The sequence below is a fragment of the Pleurodeles waltl genome, chromosome 1_1 (assembly GCF_031143425.1).
Source record: "Pleurodeles waltl isolate 20211129_DDA chromosome 1_1, aPleWal1.hap1.20221129, whole genome shotgun sequence".
NCBI lineage: Eukaryota > Metazoa > Chordata > Amphibia > Caudata > Salamandridae > Pleurodeles > Pleurodeles waltl.
Window position 1 is genome coordinate 142344963 of NC_090436.1, and position 20916 is coordinate 142365878.

The 20916-nt window shown below is 46.9% G+C and overlaps 1 protein-coding gene across 1 annotated transcript in view; it reads right to left on the reverse strand.

Annotated features, from left to right (window-relative positions):
* Positions 1-554: 554 nt before the first annotated feature.
* SMAD7 (SMAD family member 7) overlaps positions 555-20916 on the reverse strand; it is a 42464-nt gene continuing 22102 nt past the window's right edge. The window contains exon 4 of the mRNA XM_069219141.1: positions 555-2613. Within this exon, the coding sequence (XP_069075242.1) occupies positions 2075-2613 (539 nt within the window). The 3' untranslated portion in view covers positions 555-2074. The remainder of the gene's footprint in view (positions 2614-20916) is intronic.

Sequence of the window (20916 nt, forward strand, 5' to 3'; positions counted from 1 at the left end):
TTATCATTTTTTTAAAGAACATACTAGGCAACAAAAAATGCTAACGCAGTCGCTAGGCCAGAATAGAAAGAACGTGGTGAGTGAATGTATTCTATTTTTCAAGGAAAATGAATTACTCCAGTTTAGAAATTCGACAAAATTAAGTTTTACGAGTCTGAGGTAGTCAACCTTTAGTTCTTCATTTTAGATTTTCTCGGAAACGAGTTAGAACTGTGGAGAATGCACACATCGTTTAAAGAAAGCTAGACATGGCTATAGCTGTTGTCCACGCCCATCAGATCCTTATAATCAAATCCGGGAAGATGTACAATATTGGCCTCGGATTAAAAAAGATTTCCACCGCCAATACAATTTTGTAAGCTATTTCAGCCAGCAGTTTGTTGTGCAATCCAAAAGATCAAGACATAGGCACGTGTTCGACTGTCTTCTTGGCTGGGAAGAGCCCACATAAAACGATCTCAAAAGGAAAGTGCAACCTTTACTGGGAACAAAAAAAAACGTTATTTTTTCCCTCCCTATTATAACATTTACAGAGAAAAAGACCACACTCCGTGTATATTTTTTTTAGTTTTTTTTTAATTTGGCATTTGTTATTTGCATTTATATTAAGCAAAGTGCATCTTTCTTTTTTCTCGTTTATACACATTGCACAATACATAAATAATGATGCTTATAAAACGTCTTTATATTTACAAGTAATAATATATTTATATATAACATAAAATACATTTTTCTTTAATAAATCTTTCATTTTAAGGAGTCCTTTTTCTCTCTCTGAAAGCACTACAATGCTCAAGTTCCGGTGAGTGCTCGATTCTGTTGTTCATTTAAACTTTAATATTTAGAAAAATAGCTTATGTTAAGGTCCTAGCATGCTCACTGAGCTATGAACAATGTTGCAGTGAGTATCACGCGCACACGTATGATGTGAAGCAGAAACGAAAGAACATAACATCTATATTTCAGGGCATGAGCGGTACCGTATCGTATGATTCTTGAAAAGTTAGCATGCCCCCAAATATTGCATGACTAACGTCTTTCAGGCATCTGCAAAGTCTCTGTGTGCCTCTTGTTCAAGGTGCAAGTGTCATGTCCGAATGCAGCTGTAGAGAAACGTGTGACACAAACACATGCAGATTTTGTCCCTCACACCACAAAATTCAAAAGGCGAACAGTTCCTTCAAATACAAGGCTGTATCCCACAACCACAAACAATGTGGCCAGAAGGACCTTGGTAGTAATGGACTCCATCCAATGGCTGCGGGGGTATGAGACACAGTACATACATCCTCAGCCATTGGTTGACAATAGTGATAGGCGTTGGGTTGGTCTACTCAATCCACCCCTGCGCCTACCCATCAAGCCCTGCCCCGACAGGCAGAGCAGAAGTGCGCACCTTCAACAGGTTTCGTGGCTCTTTAACAAAATCTGGGTGCATTGCGGATAGTGCTTTTTCTAAACAAACTGTTTTTGCATGACAGCGCCCCTTCCCCACCCCCCCCCCCCCCCCAAAAAAACTGTTGACCAATTAAAGGACTGCAAAGCATTTCACTTGACTTAAGTGTGGCCGGCGCATGCAATGAGTGGTAGCCACAGTGTTAACAACTACAAGCCCGACACCTTGCACGGCCGCCTCACCTAGGGGAGATAGGAGAAATAATTCCAAGTAAACTCCAACCGCTTGGGAAAATAAGTCTTCTGGCGATCACAATAGGATTTGGGATTGCCCCCATCGACAAATAACACCCTTTATATGAATGAAGTGGGTTTCATTTAAAAAAAAAAACGAGGTACCTGTAGTTTTCCTAACGTCCTTCCTTCAGGGCCCTTTGTTACTCCCTCCCCAACTAATGACTGGCCATTCATACTCAAAGAAAAACTATGTTTTAAAAAAAATATATTGGCAAGGCAAATCTTCCCATAAGCTATTTCTCAAAACACAAATGAGAACAAACCCAACAAACAAACAAACCAACAAACAAACGAACAGAAAGTCTGCGTGAGAGAACAAGCACTCGGAAGGAAGTATTTAGCAGCAGTGTAGTTCCGCGTCCTTAGTCCGCTCGGTGCCGCGCTACCGGTTATTGAAGATGACCTCCAGCCAGCAGGGGCAGCTGCTGATGAACTGTCTCGTGTAGCACTGGCCCCAGCCCTTGACGAAGCTGATCTGCACCGTGAAGCCCGTCCAGGGCTGCTGCGTGAACTCGTGGTCGTTGGGCCTCCGCAGGCTGTGCGCCTTCTCATAGTCGAAGGCCTTGATGGAGAAGCCCGGGAACACCTTGTGGACCAGTAACGTCCTAGAGTCCGGGTTGTCCAGTGTGGCCGACTTGATGAAGATGGGGTAACTGCTGCGGTTGTACACCCACACGCCGTCCACTTCCTTGGTCAGCTGGATGCCGTAGCCGATCTTGGTGCGCACTTTCTGCACCAGAGGGCTCTTGTTGTCCGAGTTCAGCTGCCCGAGGCAGAAGCCGCTCCCCTGAGGTAGGTCGTAGAAAATGTCCAGGGACGGCTCGTGGACAGAGTAGAGCCGGCCCACGCGCGTCTTCTCTTCCCAGTACGCCACCACGCACCAGTGTGACCGATCCCCCGTCTCCTGGAGAAGCTGGGAATCTGCGGGGGGAACAAGAAAGCACATTTTAGAAGTGGATCCAACAGGGGGGGAACGCCCAGCGTGTGCACACTGGAACAGAAGCAACAGAAGGTACAAGCAGGCTGCACTAAATCATACGAGCGACCACAAATCTTTTCCATGTGCCAAGGCCCCTGGGGACGTGGCTGCGAGTAATCACTGACACTTTTCACTCACACACCTCATTCGCATATGGACTTCAAACACTCCGAGCTCGAACCAGTCTTATTTATTAGTGTATCCTCGAAGGAAATCGTAAATGTAGCTCGCCCAGCAGATGGAAAGGCGCAGCACATCATGTGCCATGATTTAAAGGCCCATTCCTGCCTGGTGCCCGAGCCACGGTAATAAATGCTGAGGTGCTCCAGTCAGAAGGGCTGTAAATCTCGCTCAGCTAGAGTTCAGGGCGTGTCTTGTGGATACCGGAAGTCTAGCGTTTTGTTAACTAAAACTATGGAACTATCACAGAATGTGGGGGATTCGTCGATTCCTCTGAGTATTGGTTTAGGTGCAGTGTATATAACCGACTGAGCTATGGTAGACTACTAAATCCCTTTCACTGGTCCTTTGGCGCGTACAGCGCTACTATACGCCCCAGTGTGTATATAAAGAAAAACTACAAAGTTTGCTTTTCCATCTTGGAAGGCCCACATCACGTTTTAATTAGCTCTAAAAAAACGCAAATATTACAGGCAAGTCAATCTGCTACAGTGCACTGAAACCCAACTCTGGCTCGCATTCCATTCATTTAACTTTATTATTACGCTTATTTCATCGCCATGCACACTTGTGAGAGTAATGCCTCCCGAACACCGCCCCCCCCCCCCAAATATTTAAGTCAAATCAAATGTCAAATTCATTAATTCCGCGGGAAATGAACTCTTTCTGCAGGCCAAACGCGAGCTAAGCTCAACTTTACAAAAGTTGCGCTTGCGGGCACAGCGTAATGACACAAGGAGAGGAGCAACCAACGCCCCGCTACCTACCCCCTCTCACCAGAAGTAAATTCTTGCATAAGAGAAAGCTTTCGAGACCCAGGCGGGCTGCTTTTTTTCGCCCACTGCCCCAAATTTCCCAGTGCAGCGATCTCCCCCTTTGCAGTGCCTCACAAGACTTTGTTCCATAGAATCGCATAACCCACGTGAAACCTGGCACCAGGAGAGCAGTCGGGAGGGGCGTGGAGGGAGCAGAGAGGCAGCCTGGGAGATCGGATTACCTTTAACCTAACATTCTCAAACAGACGCGGTCTCCGCCAATCACTATTTAATAAGGAAAGGGAGGGGCGTTCCGGCAACTTCGTTAGCTTTATTTCCACTGCAAAAAGAAACAGTAAAGAGACCCGCTCCTTGGGCTTGGAGAGAATACGCAATCCAACACACAGACACACACTAAATGCACCCATACTTATATATATGTATATATATTTTTAATACAAAAACAAAATGGCAGCTCTTGGAGCCCAAGGCATGTGTGTAATTTGCAAATCTTCTTCTATATATCTGCATACAAACGAGTATGAGTGTGTGCCAAAACATGCCTGCGTACACCAACCGACCCTGGCTACAGGCACCACGTTGCGTGAAAGACAATCCCTCCGACTGCATTTCTCTCTTTCATCTTGGCTGCTCCGACAATTCCGCCCAGTAATTTTCAGACAGACGTCAGTAAGGAGAAGTTTTGAGATTACGGTAATTGCCAGGCGCGGGTGAATCGCAGCCGGTGTGTGTTTATGCGCGCGTCTGTGCAGGGCCCTTAAAGGCGCACGTCTCCTTACACGAGGCTGCAGCCTGGCATGTTATTTCTCAATGAGACTGTGATTAAAGCTACATTGGAGAAGTGTACCAGATCCTGCCCTGTTTTTTTTGTTTAGCCTTTGCATTCTGCTCCCCGAGGGTTCGCTTTTCCTTGCCATGACTGAAAGTCTTTCACGAGATTTATCTTCGTTAAGGTGCTTGCAGTTTAACTCCCGCCATTGCAGGTATTGGGCAAGATTTGCACCAGTGCCGTTTCATTGACACTTTAAGTAGTGTTATCTTCATGTTTGATTTTTTTTTTATTTCACCCAGTCCTACGCTGTCTAAGGAAACGTATACATTTTTGTGTTAGCTGTTCATTTGGGAATGTATGTGGCACATTGCAGCACAGAAGCCTTACGGCCTTGAGATAATGTTATGGGGTCTCAAGTGTTTGAATGCCTTCAAGAGGGCGCATTTCCAAGCATTCAGGAGAGCTACATACTGGATCAGCAGCAGCTCTAGCTCTGAAGGTGCCTTTGTAAAACCCTGGTAGTAACCGCAGAATAGTACCACTAATGTAACAAATGGACTCAGACGGCTGGGAAAAACCACCTGTACCACAAAAGGTTAAGGGCCTATTAACAAAAACATTTCGGGGTATATGTAAGCAGCAGCCCTACAGTACTTTTTTACGTATTCATTCATGGCCCCTAAACATCAGAAACTGGAATGAAATTAACATTTTACAAATAGAAAGGCCTGTGCCCTCTTTCCACTTTTACTAACAGGGAGTTGGATTTTTCAGGGTCGATTTTCAAATGCGAGTACCAGTACGTAAAAGAGCTCTCCTGCTATATCACTTCCTGTACTCAAAGCTTTCGTGAACTGGACCTAATATCTCTGCATTAGTCCACCCTCTCCTTCACACCACAACTTCCGTACCTGAGAGCTTGCCCTTTCCGGGGCAGAGAGGCTAGAGTATTTCAAGCACTGTTTACACTTGCATTAGTGGAGAGCGTAGCTGCTCACAAAGAGGTATTTAATTGGCCGGAGACATCAAAAGAGTGAGTCCTGGCTGTGAATGAACAGTCCTTTTATGCAGAAGTGCAAGTTTATGAATGGAGCCGTATCCCACCAGGCTCTTCAATGGCAGCCTGGGCGCCTTTTTGGGCAACCGTGATTTCTGTTCCTCACCCCACTCTAAACATTGTTGTGCCGAAATATACTCTAAACATGTTGAGCACCTTCTGCTGGCCTATTGACAAACTGTCTAGTCACAAAAGGCTATCAGAATGTGACAGAACAACTTAGGCCACTCCTGTTCACGATGGCAAGGGTTACCATTTTATGTTTGATTCTTAGGAGATCACGGTAGAGAAGTCTGAAATGTGCTCCCAAAGGAGTACTTTGACCTATGCAGCAAATGCCTGACTTTTCAGGGATTCAACAAGGATCCTGTGACCATTCCACGAAACATACAACACTCGGAGATTCTTAAGTAGAGCTGTGTCTAATAGTTTACTCAAGCAAGATTGCCACGTGCGTCAATGTGCCAAATATGGTTCCATGCGTGTAGTTCTCTACTGTTTCCCTGTGGCTATACCTATTCCCATACTTCTCCAGTAAATATGGAGGATTCACATTTCTACCCAGAAAATGCACTTACGTTTGTTTGTTTCTGTGTGAGAAACTACTGGAAAACGGTATGTAAATAACCATCTGCAGACTACCCTAAACCAGGAAGCCCCAGAGACCTATCCAGCTTGCCCATGCAACAATACTGGACACACGTGTTTTTAGCAGGGTGCACCGGTTTTTATTCTGTTAAGAAACAGAACACTTGCGTATCTTCCTCTAGAAACTAACTTAAATTAAGCAGCTGATCTGTGCGATTACACGCCCTCTCAACCCATGATGGAAATTCCAGCTTACCAGTCATATGTATAATACACTAACTGCATGAATGTCAAACATTTTTTGTAAACCCAATTGAACTAAAAAATTGACACAAAACAGGAAGCAAGCATGTGGTTTACTCAACCAATGGAGGGGCCCGCGGAGAGAGAGACTTGCCCTAGTTTCTCAGCGGGCACATTCGGGAGAGTAGGAAGTGGAGCCAGCAGGACAGGATAGGCTGCAGGTAAGTGGGGGAGGGCTTGGCCTCTTTCCGCACCAACTAGGGATCGGGACGGAATTTGGCCACCCACCAACCTAGCAATTGGCAAAGGTAGAGGGTAGAGATAACGGCGCGGGGTGCTGCGGAAGGGGGCTAGTGGGGGTTAGTGAGTGTCAGTTAGGGCAGGTGGTGATAAAGGAAGTGAAACAGTAGATGGGAGAGGGTGGAGAGCCAGATGTGGGCTTGGCCACCCTTTCAAGGGGAAAAACAAGCAGGTGAAGGATCAGAGTGCGGGGGATGCACGAAGCAAGTAGGGCATGAAAGGGAAAGGGGAGTGGAAGCGAAATGCGGGTTTTGAAGTGAAAAAGATGAGCGAGGAAATTTTAAAGGGTTGGGGCTCTGTTAAAGTTAAAAGTTAAATGATGTAATCTTATTCAAATCCTGTCCTAAATAAATTACCTTTTACACTAATTATTGGTGTCACTGAAGTATGTCCCGATGAATATACAATCCCGAGTACCCAAAAGTAACAGTGAGATGCTAACTTCAAGAGGGCAAAACAAACAAATTGGAGACAGGGTAGTACTGGCACCATGAGAACACAAGAACCAAACAAAAAACATCCTAGGGGACCATCACAAAAAGACAAAGCCGACCCAACCATCTAGGAGACACTAACTGTAGTCCTTGGAGAGGGTCAGAGCCACTGAACGCATGTACATCAAAAAGAGGCAAAGCACAAGAAAACCCCAAAAATTAAAACCAAGCCCAAGCACAAGAGGTCATATTGCGATCTGGGCATCCAAAAGGATAAGAGAGCGCTACACAAATACCAAGAAATACAATATGCAAGTGAAAGATACCAACAAAGGAGTGTACTCCAAGCAGTGTGCATTTGGGGGGCTGGTGGTGCTTTCCAAGAGACCAGATGGCAGCTGCGGATATTTTGAACAGCCATCACCAGCATGGGCGAGTGTGACGTGTCACATAACAGCAACCTGTCGCCTATAGTTGGCATCTCACATTTACTTGACAGCAAAACATAATGCGAAAAATTAAAAAAAAAAAAAAAAAAAAAAATTGTTGGTTCCCAAACTGTACCGAAGGCAAACAGCATGATTCCCGCGCGCTGCCATCAGCTGTGATGGACCCCGGGCCGGGCGCGCGCAGGAAGCATCGGCAGCTGCACCGTCCAACCCTGACGCAGTCACCCGCGCGGGAGGCTCCCTGCCCTCGCGCCTCACAAGCACGCACTGAGCACACAAGAGCCAGAGGAGGCGGCCTGCCTGTCTCCGGCGGTTAGAGAGGAGCCAGCTGACTGAAGCTTCCCCTGTCCCACTGCTGCGGGCTCATCAGCCATGCAAATTACAGGCTCGCACGCTGTCTGAAGGCCCCGGCTCGGAGAAAGCCTCGAAGGAAGGGCGGGGTCCCGGCCACTGAGCTCCATTCACAACGAGGGCCCAGCGCCGGCTCTTGCCCTGGTTGTATGTGTCAGCCGCTAGCTGTCTAGCTCTGACGAGAACAAATAACTAGCTCTCGTGGACAGGGATGAATGGAGAGAACACGAGACCATTGCACGCCCCAGGCCCCCACCCCATCAGAAGCACACAGATGGCCTCCGGTGCTGTTAGGGGGAAATAAGACAGTGGGTAAGGGATTAGGCGCGTCCTACCAAAAGTGAAGGGAGCCATACTGAAAACGCGTCAATGTGGTTCAAAGATTGTGGTTTTGGGAAAAACATAATTATCCCCTATCCTCCAGGAAATACACAAGCAGCGCCAGTGCCCAACTTAATTCACTTTAACAGGAATGAACGCACTGCACTCTACATGACAAAAAAGATTTGTAATATGGTAAAATTAAAATAAAAGTCATTGGTAAACCAGATTTTAAGATAGACCGGTACATAATGCACAATCAGGCACCATGACAAAACGAGATGGGTGTCCAAGTGAAGTCACCAGAGGTTTTGCTGAATGATGGTATTAAGACATCGAATTTGACTTGAGGCTCGGCTCTTCTGCACAGGTCTGAGACACGTGCCCTCCAACCAGTTGCACAGGGAAACACCCTTGTCCACAAACATGGAGCGCTATGTCTCGGTGCGATTGGAACCACCACGTGTCTCTAAAAAGTAAGAGTGATGTCTTTGATTTGTGGCGCTGCTGCCCCTCTAAAGTACTTGCGCCTTGGTTGATATGGTGTTGGGGGAGGCGAGTTGTCAGGGGGAACTGCTTTATTTGGGATGGCACTGAGTTATAACCAAGTCCACATCAAATCCATTTGCAGGGCAAAAACAGCCCTTGACATCATTCCATCTTAGGAATTCCAGCTGACCAATCAGTTTAGTTGCACGTATTAGTGTTTCATTACATTAAACTACATACGGGCGACAGAAAACAGGTCATATTCAATTGACTTAAAGAATAAGACTATTGTAACCACTACGCACCATTAGCAAAATCTGGAAGTCTGATAGAAGTTGAGCAGAATAGCCAAAAACCCACACACCAGCCTTAGATCTAGTAGATGCAACCATTAATTGCAATTTTCTACCACAAAGATGTACTGGGACTATGCTTAATATTGTCCCGCTAAATGGGTCTGAGAAAAAGGCAGTAAGTAAGTCTTGAATGAAAAAAAGATTGTTTTTTTCTGGAAACGGTATTCTATATATACGGACACCAATGAATCAACCATACATCATGAGGCCATGTTGGTGAGGTAGGAGTGTAATGCACGTGTGTTAATGTAAGTAAATGTGTAGTGTTTACGTTTTAGTTAGTGTAATTTGGGCTTTTGGAGGGAGGTTTTTTTTTTTTAATTCTTTTTTGCGGAGTGGTGGGGTACTTCACACGCCGTACCACTTTAGAAGGGTACAGGCCACCGTTAGTGACAGCACCTACATGAGAACATTCTCGCCCCTGCTTCTTAAAGCTGGAAGTAAGTGGGTTTTAGTTGAGTAGTTTTAGTTACGTAAAATTTGGATGTAAAATGTTTTGAAATGCAAGTGAACTTTTATATGTCAGGTATAGATCTGCGTCGTATGCAGGTGTGTCAAAATGTGGATGGGAAATAAGGTTGCAGAAAAGTCACAGAACATAAGATACTGTTTGAAATAATACGGGCTACAAATGTTTCCCCTTTCTCTTACAAAATGGGCGAGCTAGCAGGGTGATCTAGCAGTAGCAAAACACCATTGATCCCCGTAAGGTAATTTCATGTAGCAAATATGTCATGTGTAACAAATGCAGGCGTTTCGAAGCTCTCGGAGGGGCTGTGCTAATGACACGCTTGTGCTTCCAGGGCTCCTCTGCCTTTTCATGTACCGCCCTGGTTCCAAACTCTGTGATAAATTGCCCTTTTTGGAGACATGCTTTATTCGCGGTTGAGGTTTTTATCTCATGGTGCTTTACCGCAGAACCAAAGATCTGACATCCATCCACGAGTTAAAAAAGAGGAGTTCTTTTAAACTCCCCATGCCTCCCTGCTATGAAGTAAGATTGAATAAGTGCAGTCCTGCTTCCGCTGTGGCCCACCACTCCCAAGAAAGAATAAATAACGTTCTGGGCAAAGAACTAAGCCAAGCCTGAGAAGCAGCCCCCCTCGGTGGTGGCCCCGCAACTGAGAGGTGTTTGAAGCATGCGCATTTCACAGGGTTAAGGCAACGTCCGCTTTTCATCCTCCCAGGGCTGACAACCTGATCACATAATTCTGTTTGCGCAGTACACAACCTTCCACCCTTCCGAGCGCTGTAAACCGAAGCCCAATGGACAGATGTCACGGGGACCTCCGTCATTTACAATTTGCAGCGCGATGAGGCGTCATAAGTGCAGCGCGATGAGGCGTCATAAGTGCAGCGCGATGAGGCGTCATAAGTGCAGCGCGATGAGGCGTCATAAGTGCAGCGCGATGAGGCTAACATAATGAATGTAGGTTCTGCAGTACCCCCTCTCCCACTTAACCGTCCGCTCACAATAAAGGCCCACATTTTAGGTCCGAAAAAAGCAAATACATCTCGAGGAAGCTTGTTTTCAACTACCGGCCCGTTTTGTGAGACTGGATGTGGTCGCCTGTTCGTGAGAATCCGCGACTTTTGGGTGTGTTTTCCCGGAGCACTAAAAACGCTGCCCTTAATGAAACAAAATCACAGACTGAAGGAGGAAAAAAAAAGAGCCAAGGCGCCTGGTTCTCTTCTCCCCTATCATTTTCTGTCACGCACAGACACACACATCCCTTCGCTCCCCACCGTGTTACCACCAATGCTGGATATTTTCCAGAACAACCTGGTCGGCGAAGAACAGAAAAACTTGTAACTTGCAAACAAAAGTTCTTTTCAGCCCTTTGCTTTCTCCATCACAATTATGAAAACTGTTTGGACGGGGCGGCATTTCCAACATTTGCTGCATTCTTTGCCAATAAATTCCAAAGGCCGGGTCTGATGGAAAAAAAAACGCCCCCGCCCCCTCCGAAGGCCCCCACCGCCCTCCCTCGCTCCGCTTTCATTCCTTCTGTCTTTCTTTACAACCTAATACCCAGCCGACTCGGGGCCAGGGCCCTGCTTAGGGGAAAAACAACACCCAGCGCCAGACTGGAGACAGTGTGCAGACGCAAAAAGTTAATCATTACTTCTGTCTGCCGGCATAATCTAATGACTTGTATTCCTAAGCACATCCACACACACCACACGCACGTCCCTGCCCTCGGAAATATTTCCCCTCTGTCGCCACAGTGCCCACCGCGCCAGCCTCGTGATGACCCCCACCCCCACCGCAGGCACAAAGGCGGCAGGAATTCCACACGTAGGGAAGGCCATTTTAGCGGGTAAACTCGCACGCCCCCTCCTTCTCTTTAAAAAAAAAAAAAACACCTAAAACTTGAGAGCTGTGGCTAGTCCCTTAGGAAATGTCCCCCTCCCCTACTAAACAGAGGTGGGCGAGAGCCTGCTTTGGACGGCACAGGTAAGCTGGCGAATCTGCATTTCAAAAGGGAGATGACTGACTTCCAGGCACCTCTTGAAGCTCTTAGCAGCCATTTCGCCCCCACGCCCCACGTGGTGAAAGTTCAAGCTGAGCTGGGAGGGGGCCATTGTACTTCACGACCTCCTGCCATTGTCTGGCGCCGCCGAGGTGCCTCCCCTGCCGTTCATAGGCCGCGGAGGACCCGCAGACCAACTGTTGTCTTCACACCAATGCAAAGGGGAATGGGAGTGCTTTTTACAGAGGTGTTTGTGTGGGGGGGAGGGGGAATGCGTGCTCACCCTTTTACAAAGAAACAACAGCTACAGGTAAGATGCTGGGTCCAAACACCGCACAAAACCGCCAGTGGGTGTGCAGGCGCTACTCACACCCAAACAAGCTAATGAAGGCATGGGCCCGCCAGCCAGTGAGTGCAGAGCCCAACAGACCCTAACCCACAGTGGGTGTACAGGCACTACACACACACAAACTGAGAGCCAATGAAAGTACAGGCTTCACCAGCCAGGAGTGCACAGTGCGTGTACAGGCAATAAACACACTTCAAGAGCTAATTAATGCACAGGCCACACCAGCCAGGGGTGCATAGTGGGTGTACAGGCACTACACACACAGACACACCAAGAGCCGGTGAGTGCAGAATGCGTGTATAGACACCCCTCACACACAAACACATCAAGAGTCAATGAAGGCGCATGCCTCGCCAGTGAGTGTAGCGTGGGTGTACAGGCACTACACACACACACACACTAACAGCAATGATGTCACAGGCCTCGCTAGTGAGTGCAGCGTGGGTATACAGGCACTACACACGCACTAACGGCCAATGAGGGCACAGGCCTCGCCAGTGAGTGCATAGAGGGCCTCGCCAGCCGGTGAAGGCAGGAGCCTCGCGCCCGCTTCCTGCAGAAAGGAGGCTGTTTGTCTGTGGGGCTCCCAGTCCCCTCGCCGCCTCGCGGGCTCAGATTCCTCGGCCCCTCCCACTAGCTGCCGTGATGAAGAACAGAGGAAAAGAAAATGACAGTCTGGTTTGAGTTAAGATTTGCGAATAAAAAGTCTCCGGCTGCTTCATAACTTTACAGTAATTCAATAATTCAAAAGTGGCTTTGTAAGTTCAAACACTGGGTTACTTTTCCAAACAAGCCTGCCAGGACTTTATTTTTTCTTCTCTCTCCCTTTTCCATATATGAGGCGTTTTATGCTCTGCCCAGGAGCAAGGAACCAGCACATGCCATCATCGCGCAGAAATGCAGACCGGAAACAGTATGGCTGCCTCGGAAAGTTGAGAGCTGTGCTCTGCAAGCAGGAACGACCATCGCCTTCTCTGCCCAACTAGGTTTCCATGGCCCTGAAATCTACATTTTAGTCAACTCCAGGGAAATGTCGAATGCAAATGCTTTCTACTGCATCCAGCTGGGGCACAGGCATCACAACACTGAATGTGTTGTTTATATTGAATTGTAACATAAAGCACCACACACTCGGACGCGAAGCGCTTTCTGGGTGATCAGTGAAGTGGCTATGCTCAGTTTCTTGTGATTGGTTGGCAGAGAGAGGGGTTTATGGTATAGGCGGTGCGTAAAATGGTGGGTTTCATGCAGAAGTTTCAGATTGGTGCTCCAGTTGTTAAATAGCCGGCTTGTAGATGTGCCTATAGGATTTCCATATGATTAAGTTAGACTGAACCTAATGTTTTTGCAGATGGAACACAATACTATCAAAGCAGATCACGTAGAATAGCCATACAATCAATGGAAAAAAATGTACACTACACAGAACGAAACAACCGGCAACGTCCTCTAACACATACCCATGTTCCTGTCAATCCGGATGGATCAAAAAAAGGCGATAGCATGTTCAGTTTCCACTATAACCCCCATCAGCAAAAACACAAAACACCAGTGTTTCCTAACCTCTCAGGCCTCTGCCCAGTATCATCCACCTACAAATGTAACCTAACGTTGTGGCGAAAGCTGCCAACTCTCAAGGCCAACCCCACTGTAAGTCTAAAAGCATATTGGACTCCAGCCAAAACAGCTTGCATCCCAAACACAGGACAACAGTCCTTTTAAATTCCACAGAGGACAGAAATGGAAATGACTGACCAGGTATCACTCTGCAGTGTATCCTCCTTGACCAGAAACAAGGATAAGTCATAAAAGCCGAAAACTCAACAGCGCCAAGACATCAAACTCATACCAGATTGTCCACGTCTTCTAAATAGAGCTGACACAATTTGTCAATCACAACTAAAGGCTAATATGGTAGGGTGCCTCTCTGGCCGCTGATCTAAGCCCAAATCTTAAAACTTCACCCAGCAACGTAGAAATCTCCAGTGGCTGGGGGCACAGCGCCTAAATACCTATAGATTAGTCAAGAAATAGGCTCAGACCACTCTGCTCTTACAACTTCAGCCTCCTAGTGGTCCCTTAACAAATTGCTTCTCTAGAGGAGGCGGGTCCTTCCCAGTAGCTGGACATCTCCTGCGGACCAACCCGCCTTAACATTTATGTCACTGCAACAACCTCCTGGCATCCCGAAAACTGAAAACCTTTCTGTTGTCATCCCTGGCTCCTCTTTGGCCCGATTCAATTCTTGGTGTCTCACCAGCGGCTACTAGCAACTGAGGCGTGGAGAGAGAGATATCCAATATGAGTAAACTAATCGCATGAATAATACCAAACACGACTACTTACAAGTTCTGCTGCCTCTGACTCCAGTCAATGAGCATCACAGAACGGTAAAGGGAACCCAGATTCTGAACCACAACAATAGTAGTTGAGCTCTATAAAGGTAACTTGTGGGCAGGCATTTATGGCTTCAGAGGCAGACAGTGTAGTGCCTGACAAGGTACTAGCGTTTTACACGCACGCTATTTGTCTGGGAGACCAAGCCCAGTAACAGTGATGCACAGAATTGTCTTTCCCTCTAAAAGTTGACACGGAATCCGTGTATATTTGTATCTTGGCAATACCTTTATCGCTCAAGACTAACATGCCCGCCTCTCGCTGTCGGAACAGTGAATGAATATCTTCAAAGTTTACAATGAAAAGAAGTTTATTGAAACAGGACTGACAAAGTCGATCTGACTAAAAGCCAAAATGAACCAAAGTGAGTACAAAAAAGCGGTGAAGCTGAACACTGGACAAGTTGTGAAGTAGAACCTGGGTGCTCTGTTGTTATACCTCTGACAATTGATAAAAGATAATATCTAGAGCTACAGAGAACAAGCACTGGCAAAGACATTGGATGATGACTTTGTGTATGCTTATTTTTTTGTGTTTTTTGTATTAAGACCTGTAGTGCATGAAAACAAGCGTTGTCTAAACGCCAAAACTATATTTTTTTTTTTATGTAGAAGCACGCAGTACATTAGGACCCATGGCACAGACGTGTGGCACTTACTGTACGGATGTGTACATTGTGCAACAGCAAAATGCCCTCACTGACATTCAGATACACCGGTGGCCGAAGTGAGTGGATTCTGCGCCTTCCGATGTACTGGACAGAAGTAAAATGTGAATTACACTACCGCAGACCAATGGGTGAAGATGGCTGACTGAAAACACTGCAAGAACGCATGCATACTATATATATATATACATATATATATATAGTTCTTGGCTAACCTCAAAACTAAACAAGCATTTGCAATGCAACAGGTCTCGCATTTGCTCGAGTTAGAGCTATTAGTAGCATTGTAAACTCCTAACCAGCCTTTTCTTGCCACCTAAATTGAAAGAAAAAAAAAAACGATCGCGATTGGCCATGTAAAACCAAGCGCGATCAACGCTGCAATTGAAAATCAACATACCCAGCGCGATCGCGCTATGTAAAACTCAGCACAATCGCTCTGCATGGAAAATAAAAAGATAAAGTAGTGCAGAAACTGGGCTGAAAACATGGAGCCTCCTATGTTTTCAGGAGTTGGCTTGTGCGCTTGAGGAGGGCTAAACACCGGGAAAGGCATGATGCATGCATGCCTTTCACTAATAAAATCAAGCGGATTTTAAAAGGCAAACCCACGAACCAATGAAAGTGACGGGCGTGACATAGGCGTGGTTAAAAGCCAAGAGAGTGAGATTACAACTGGGATGGAGCGCTTGTGCACTCGACACTGAAAAATAGGGTTGTGCAATAACGTCTTATGAATGGAGCCCTATGTTAACTAGTGGTGCAAAACTCTGAAGGGCTTAGGTTGCCTTCCAAACAGCTAAAACTGACACAAGAAAAGTACCCATTCGATCGCAGGCGTGAATAAAAGGCAAAGAACCAGTCAAAACAATCTACAGCTCTGACATCCTACAATCAACAGGAAGGACGAACTAAATACAGCTTCCCACTCGAGATAGGCTTTCCTTGCTTTATAAACACACCTGAACCACTAGAAGCTCCGCTTCCTTAAAAACGAATAGTTGTTTCCCTACTTGGAGCAGTGGGTTACCCACAGATAATGCCGAGGCATGTTGGCTGGTCTCCTCCAGTCCCAGTGCACAATGTGGGTTTAACAGGTGGGGCCCGCTGATTAGATGCTGCGAGGAATGCATGTCCCAAAGGCGGCATCACCAGTTTGGGACCGTGCACAGACAATGCAGGTCAAGTCCTCAGGCTTGCCAAGACATTCCACCCTGCAATCACATCCCTTCTTAGACATCGGCGGCACATGCCGGCCATCCCTTCAGTCTGTAAAACATTTTTTTCGGTCTTAATTCCTGAGATTTTTTTTAAGCTTTCACGCTTTCGTGACCATTGCTTTCGTTCCTGAAATCACAGGAATGTGGCGTAACAAAGTTGTCTCGTCTCGATTTTTTAAAATAAAAGCCGGAGATCGAAAGACAAAACAGGCACTTTTTTATTTTCTAAACATCATTTGGGGGTCGACATCCGGTTGGTGCCTTGTTTACAGACCCAGCTTACACTAAGGACACCTCATTGTTCCATCTTCGGGTTCTACGAATCAAAACAAAAATTCCCGCAGAGGGCATATCAGCCATCCAGTTGTAAATGATTCTAGGGATCCTGTTGGAACCATATATAACTGGAACGCTGACAAGTTTTCTGTTTCCTTGGCATGTTGGCCTGCTGCATGGAGTCTACTGGCCTTGGTTGCTGGTGTTGGCAGGGAGTCCCTGGCTGTTGTATTGTTGCTCTGGTCGCATCAAAGTTGGGTACTCCGGCCTTTCTTGGAGGTTCCTAAGGTGGTCGTAGCTCAGACAGTAAACTGCAGTTAATGCGAGGATGTGGGAGTGAGTCCACATCGGTAAATGGGCATTTGTGCCACCGACGTGAACACTGATGAGCCTCATAGTCTTTCTCATAATATCCTTTCGGTTATCTCTGCAAACAAAGTTGAATGCCTCGGCCCAATCCACTGACATCACTCATCAAAACTGGCGCGGTGACACCACTTTGGTACACTCCAACGGGCCTCAGACTCGCCAAACAAGGTCCTAAAGAGCTGTGCGATGTGTATCCTTAACAACGAGCACTGAGAGCCTATACCCCGTACAAAAATATTACAATGTTTCACCAACCCCAAGTTCACTACAAAACTCCCGGAGCAGCAACAGTGGGCTACCTTTCCAGCACGCCCACAACAAAAACACGCACCCTGCTAAGACGCTGAGGGCATCATTAGGAAGGCACAACCTGGATTCAAGATGTCTCTGATATACACTCTTAACGGGTGACACGACACCGCACGCCTCGATGCCAAAGTATGTAACGCATTATGGGACTGGCAAGGAGGGCACGCGGCGTCGAAGAGTAATGCCATGTTCGGAAAGTTGCACATTGGGGCCAAGAGGGCATGCACAACCACCTTAAACAAACGCTGACAATTAAATTAAGGGAATCCCAAAATAAAAACCCGGGTGCAGCGGAAGAGAGCGGGATAGACAGTATATGCCCAGCCTTGGCCATTTTCGGTAGTTTTCAGTACTTGCACGGCTACGTATGTTACAGAAAACACCATGCGCATTTTATTTGGTGGGCATTTCAATAACGTTCAAAATGATCTGCCTATTTTCGTCCAAGGGCAAAATTCACACACTAGTACGGTACAAAAACGTTTGAAAAGACGAATGTATAGTAGTAAATAAAAAAACGACTCCCACATGAAAGGCGGGGCGGGGAGCTTCCTTTCCTCGGTTTACTGAAGCAGGATTACCTGGTAAATTGGTCACCGAGAGTGCCACGGAGTCTGAACTCGGCGCCGAGGGTTGGTGAAACATGGGCGTGTGTCTGGGCTGCTGCCGTCAAATGAAGTCATCCACTTAATTATTTGGAAACTAAACCTGAATGAAAGTTCCTGAACGGTGGGAACACCCCAAGCCCCTCTGCTCTGTTATGACAAGTCGCCCACATGGGGGCTTCGCCGGGCCTGCCACCGAGCCACAATTACAGCCTGGCCTTTTCACGGAGTCATGAAACTGGGAGTAAAAGCGAGCTCCCGGCTGGCCCCAACAATGCGCTCTGCTTGAGTAATGATGCGAGAGCTCGCGGGGAAGCAGGTAAAGGCAGGGTGGCGGTGAAGTCACCGGGAGCCGAGCGGGGAAGCAGGTAAAGGCAGGGTGGCGGTGAAGTCACCGGGAGCCGAGCGGGGAAGCAGGAAGCGGCGATGCACATTCTAATTATACGTCAGACCGTAATAGGTTTCCCCATCATGGACAGGCACCTCCCTGGTGCCTGCAAGGGGCAGACAGGCGTTGGCCGTCTGCGTCAGTTGTGTACACTGCTCGTAGGAGGGCACGGTGCCATGGCACTCAGTGGGCGCCTTCGCCAGTGCCGAAGACGCAGCTGGCGAAAGGGTTGTCCACTATGTTTCGGGAACCAGCCAAGGGATCGGCGTGTGCACACACAAGAGCCCACATCTACCTGGAAACCGGATGGAGCTTGATCCTCCATTCAAAAGATCCTTGCTGGAGGGCAAGCACGGGGCTACCAACTGGTGCCACCGCTTATATTGGCCAATCGCATTTCCTGTGCGCACTCAAAACTGGGTTCAGTGGACGCTTCAGTAATGGTCTCAAGATGTGAAGGTTGCTGATTATACTGAAGCCACGAAACAGGTAACTTAAGGCTGCACACAATGTAACTAGTGACATCTCAGCAGCTGAAAGTTCAACCTTGGTGTAAAATCTGCAACACTTTGAAGGAAGACTGTCAAAAGTTCTACAACTAAAACCGGCTGAGCAGATGTTAACTGATACTCCTAAACTAGACTTAAAGACCAGTTCAGCACTCACGAAGCTGGGCCTGGGCCCCTATGACCCCGGTCGAGTTCTGCAGGGAAGTCTACAGCATGGCCACGGCTGAGCAACTCACACTAGTGGGAATCCGGACCACTGGACAATGCCAGCATTTTCTCACAACCCTACCTACCACTCTCTGTTCTGTTTGTCAACCAAGACAATGTCACCGCGATCTAATCAAGCAACAGGGCATGGTGGTCCACCGCACGTGCCTCCTGTCTTAAGTAGCGCCCTCCACCTCCCCTGAGCACAGAAGCCGCGTATGCATGGGTGGATGTTTTATGGAATACTTAAAGTTAGCGTAAATAATTTTTTTAATTGCTGAAATGAGTAAAGCAACAATCCAGTCCAAATTAGGCTCAATCTGCCGGGGGATATGTACACTTAAGTCTCTCCAAGTTCCCATACAAGGGTGAGACTGGACCTTTTCTTACCGGTAACAGACTCACAGTTAAGGGCGGACAACAGTGAAACCTTCCCATTGCAATTGCAAGATAATAACGTCACCCCCAAAAAAGGAATTGCAGAACTGAGGCTGATCAACATTGAGAAGCCAGGGTGGAAACCCAAGTGACAATTCCAGTTGACAGATGATACCTTGTATCGGTTGGAAGCAACTGGCAAAATGCTGGTTTTCGCACACAACACAACTGCTGTGAATAACTTCAGTTCCTTCGAGTTGCCACTTGGAACAAGTTATATGTCTACTAGTTTCGGTTGGTGCTGCCCCTAGCAGACAGGGTTTGGAGCATGCAGCAACCCAAGCAAGATGTACAATAACAATCACTGCTGAACTGGGTCACGCAGAGGGCTGCAAGCCCGGCACGATTAAGTCACGAGTTAAGGCTCGCACTGACTGCTAATGGGATAACTCCCACCATCCACCTCATCTCTCCCACAACCAGCAGGAACGATGGTTCAACCCCTTTCCTAGGACTGAGTGGAGACCACATAATGGCAGACAGCAAATGCGGGTTATTCATCGGCTGTAAGCGGCTAAGGAGTCGAATACATAATCGCTCCCTAATGATCACATTTCCAAAGCATCAAGCGAGAGACATCAGAAACCATATGCCAGCCCTTGGCAGGAATTTCCACTTCCCTTTTATCAATACAACATCAGACTTGTACCCACCCAGGCAAGTCAGTGGTTAAAAAAAAAAAAAAAAAAAAAAAAAAACACATGAAAAGGTGAAGCTTGATGAACGCTTTATAGGATTTAGAGAAAACAAGAACAGTAAATGTTGGATTGTGTTGACCGTTAAAAATAAGAGATGAACTTGTGCCTTCCTCTGAAGGTGTATTGCAGTCCGAGATATATAAAAAGCTGCGTGCAAAGCCAAAAAAACAGTAGGCATATATTCTTGCAAGTTTAAACCTAGGTAATGACAATGGGCGGGGAAACAGCTTGAACGCCAAGCCAAACCATAATGTACTCCCAGCCAAGAGCTTCCTTGGCACCGCAGCCTGGGAAGCGAATTAAAACAGCAAGCAAGAGTTCCCGCAGTTAATTGAGAAGCGAGGCCGCAACAGCAAGAAACCGGAGCTCGGCCTAGCGACTTAAGTGATCCTCGAATATTAAAAGCCGAGCGGAGATCTCTCCACACCGTGCGGCCTAGGAGGCCCCGGGCCCTGCGCTCCCCCTCTCGTGTACAAAGGGACTGATGCAATTTCCTGCCCAAGCTCAATTATTTCCTGTTAACCAACAAGGTGAAAGCAATCGGTGCCAATTACTCCTACTGCAAAACCTCGAAAATGAACAACTTTCCAAAAGCTGGAAAAAGTTGCAGCAAATGGAATATAAGTAGTGAGGGCTTGAGCTAAAAATTTGACGGTTTCGGTCTCCGGTTTAATGGGCCCCACAAATTATAACCCGATAAACATATATATACAGAAACACACACATTATTATAAATATACACACACGCACACAGATGAGAACAGTGCAACGAGCTATTACGGTTATATTTATTTCACTGCACCGATTTCTAATACACACCCACATATTAGAATGGCAGAGTCGAGTGATTTCACATTTTAGAGCAAGCAGGGCCACAGTCGGTGAAAAGGGACATTTAAGTTACGTCACCGCGACATTAGGACAGTCAGAACTAGCCCGAGACTGACTGCCTCATCCCTACTGGACATTCACATGGACCACCCCGCAGGCTTAAATTCAAGATTTCCAGGAAGCAAGTAGTGT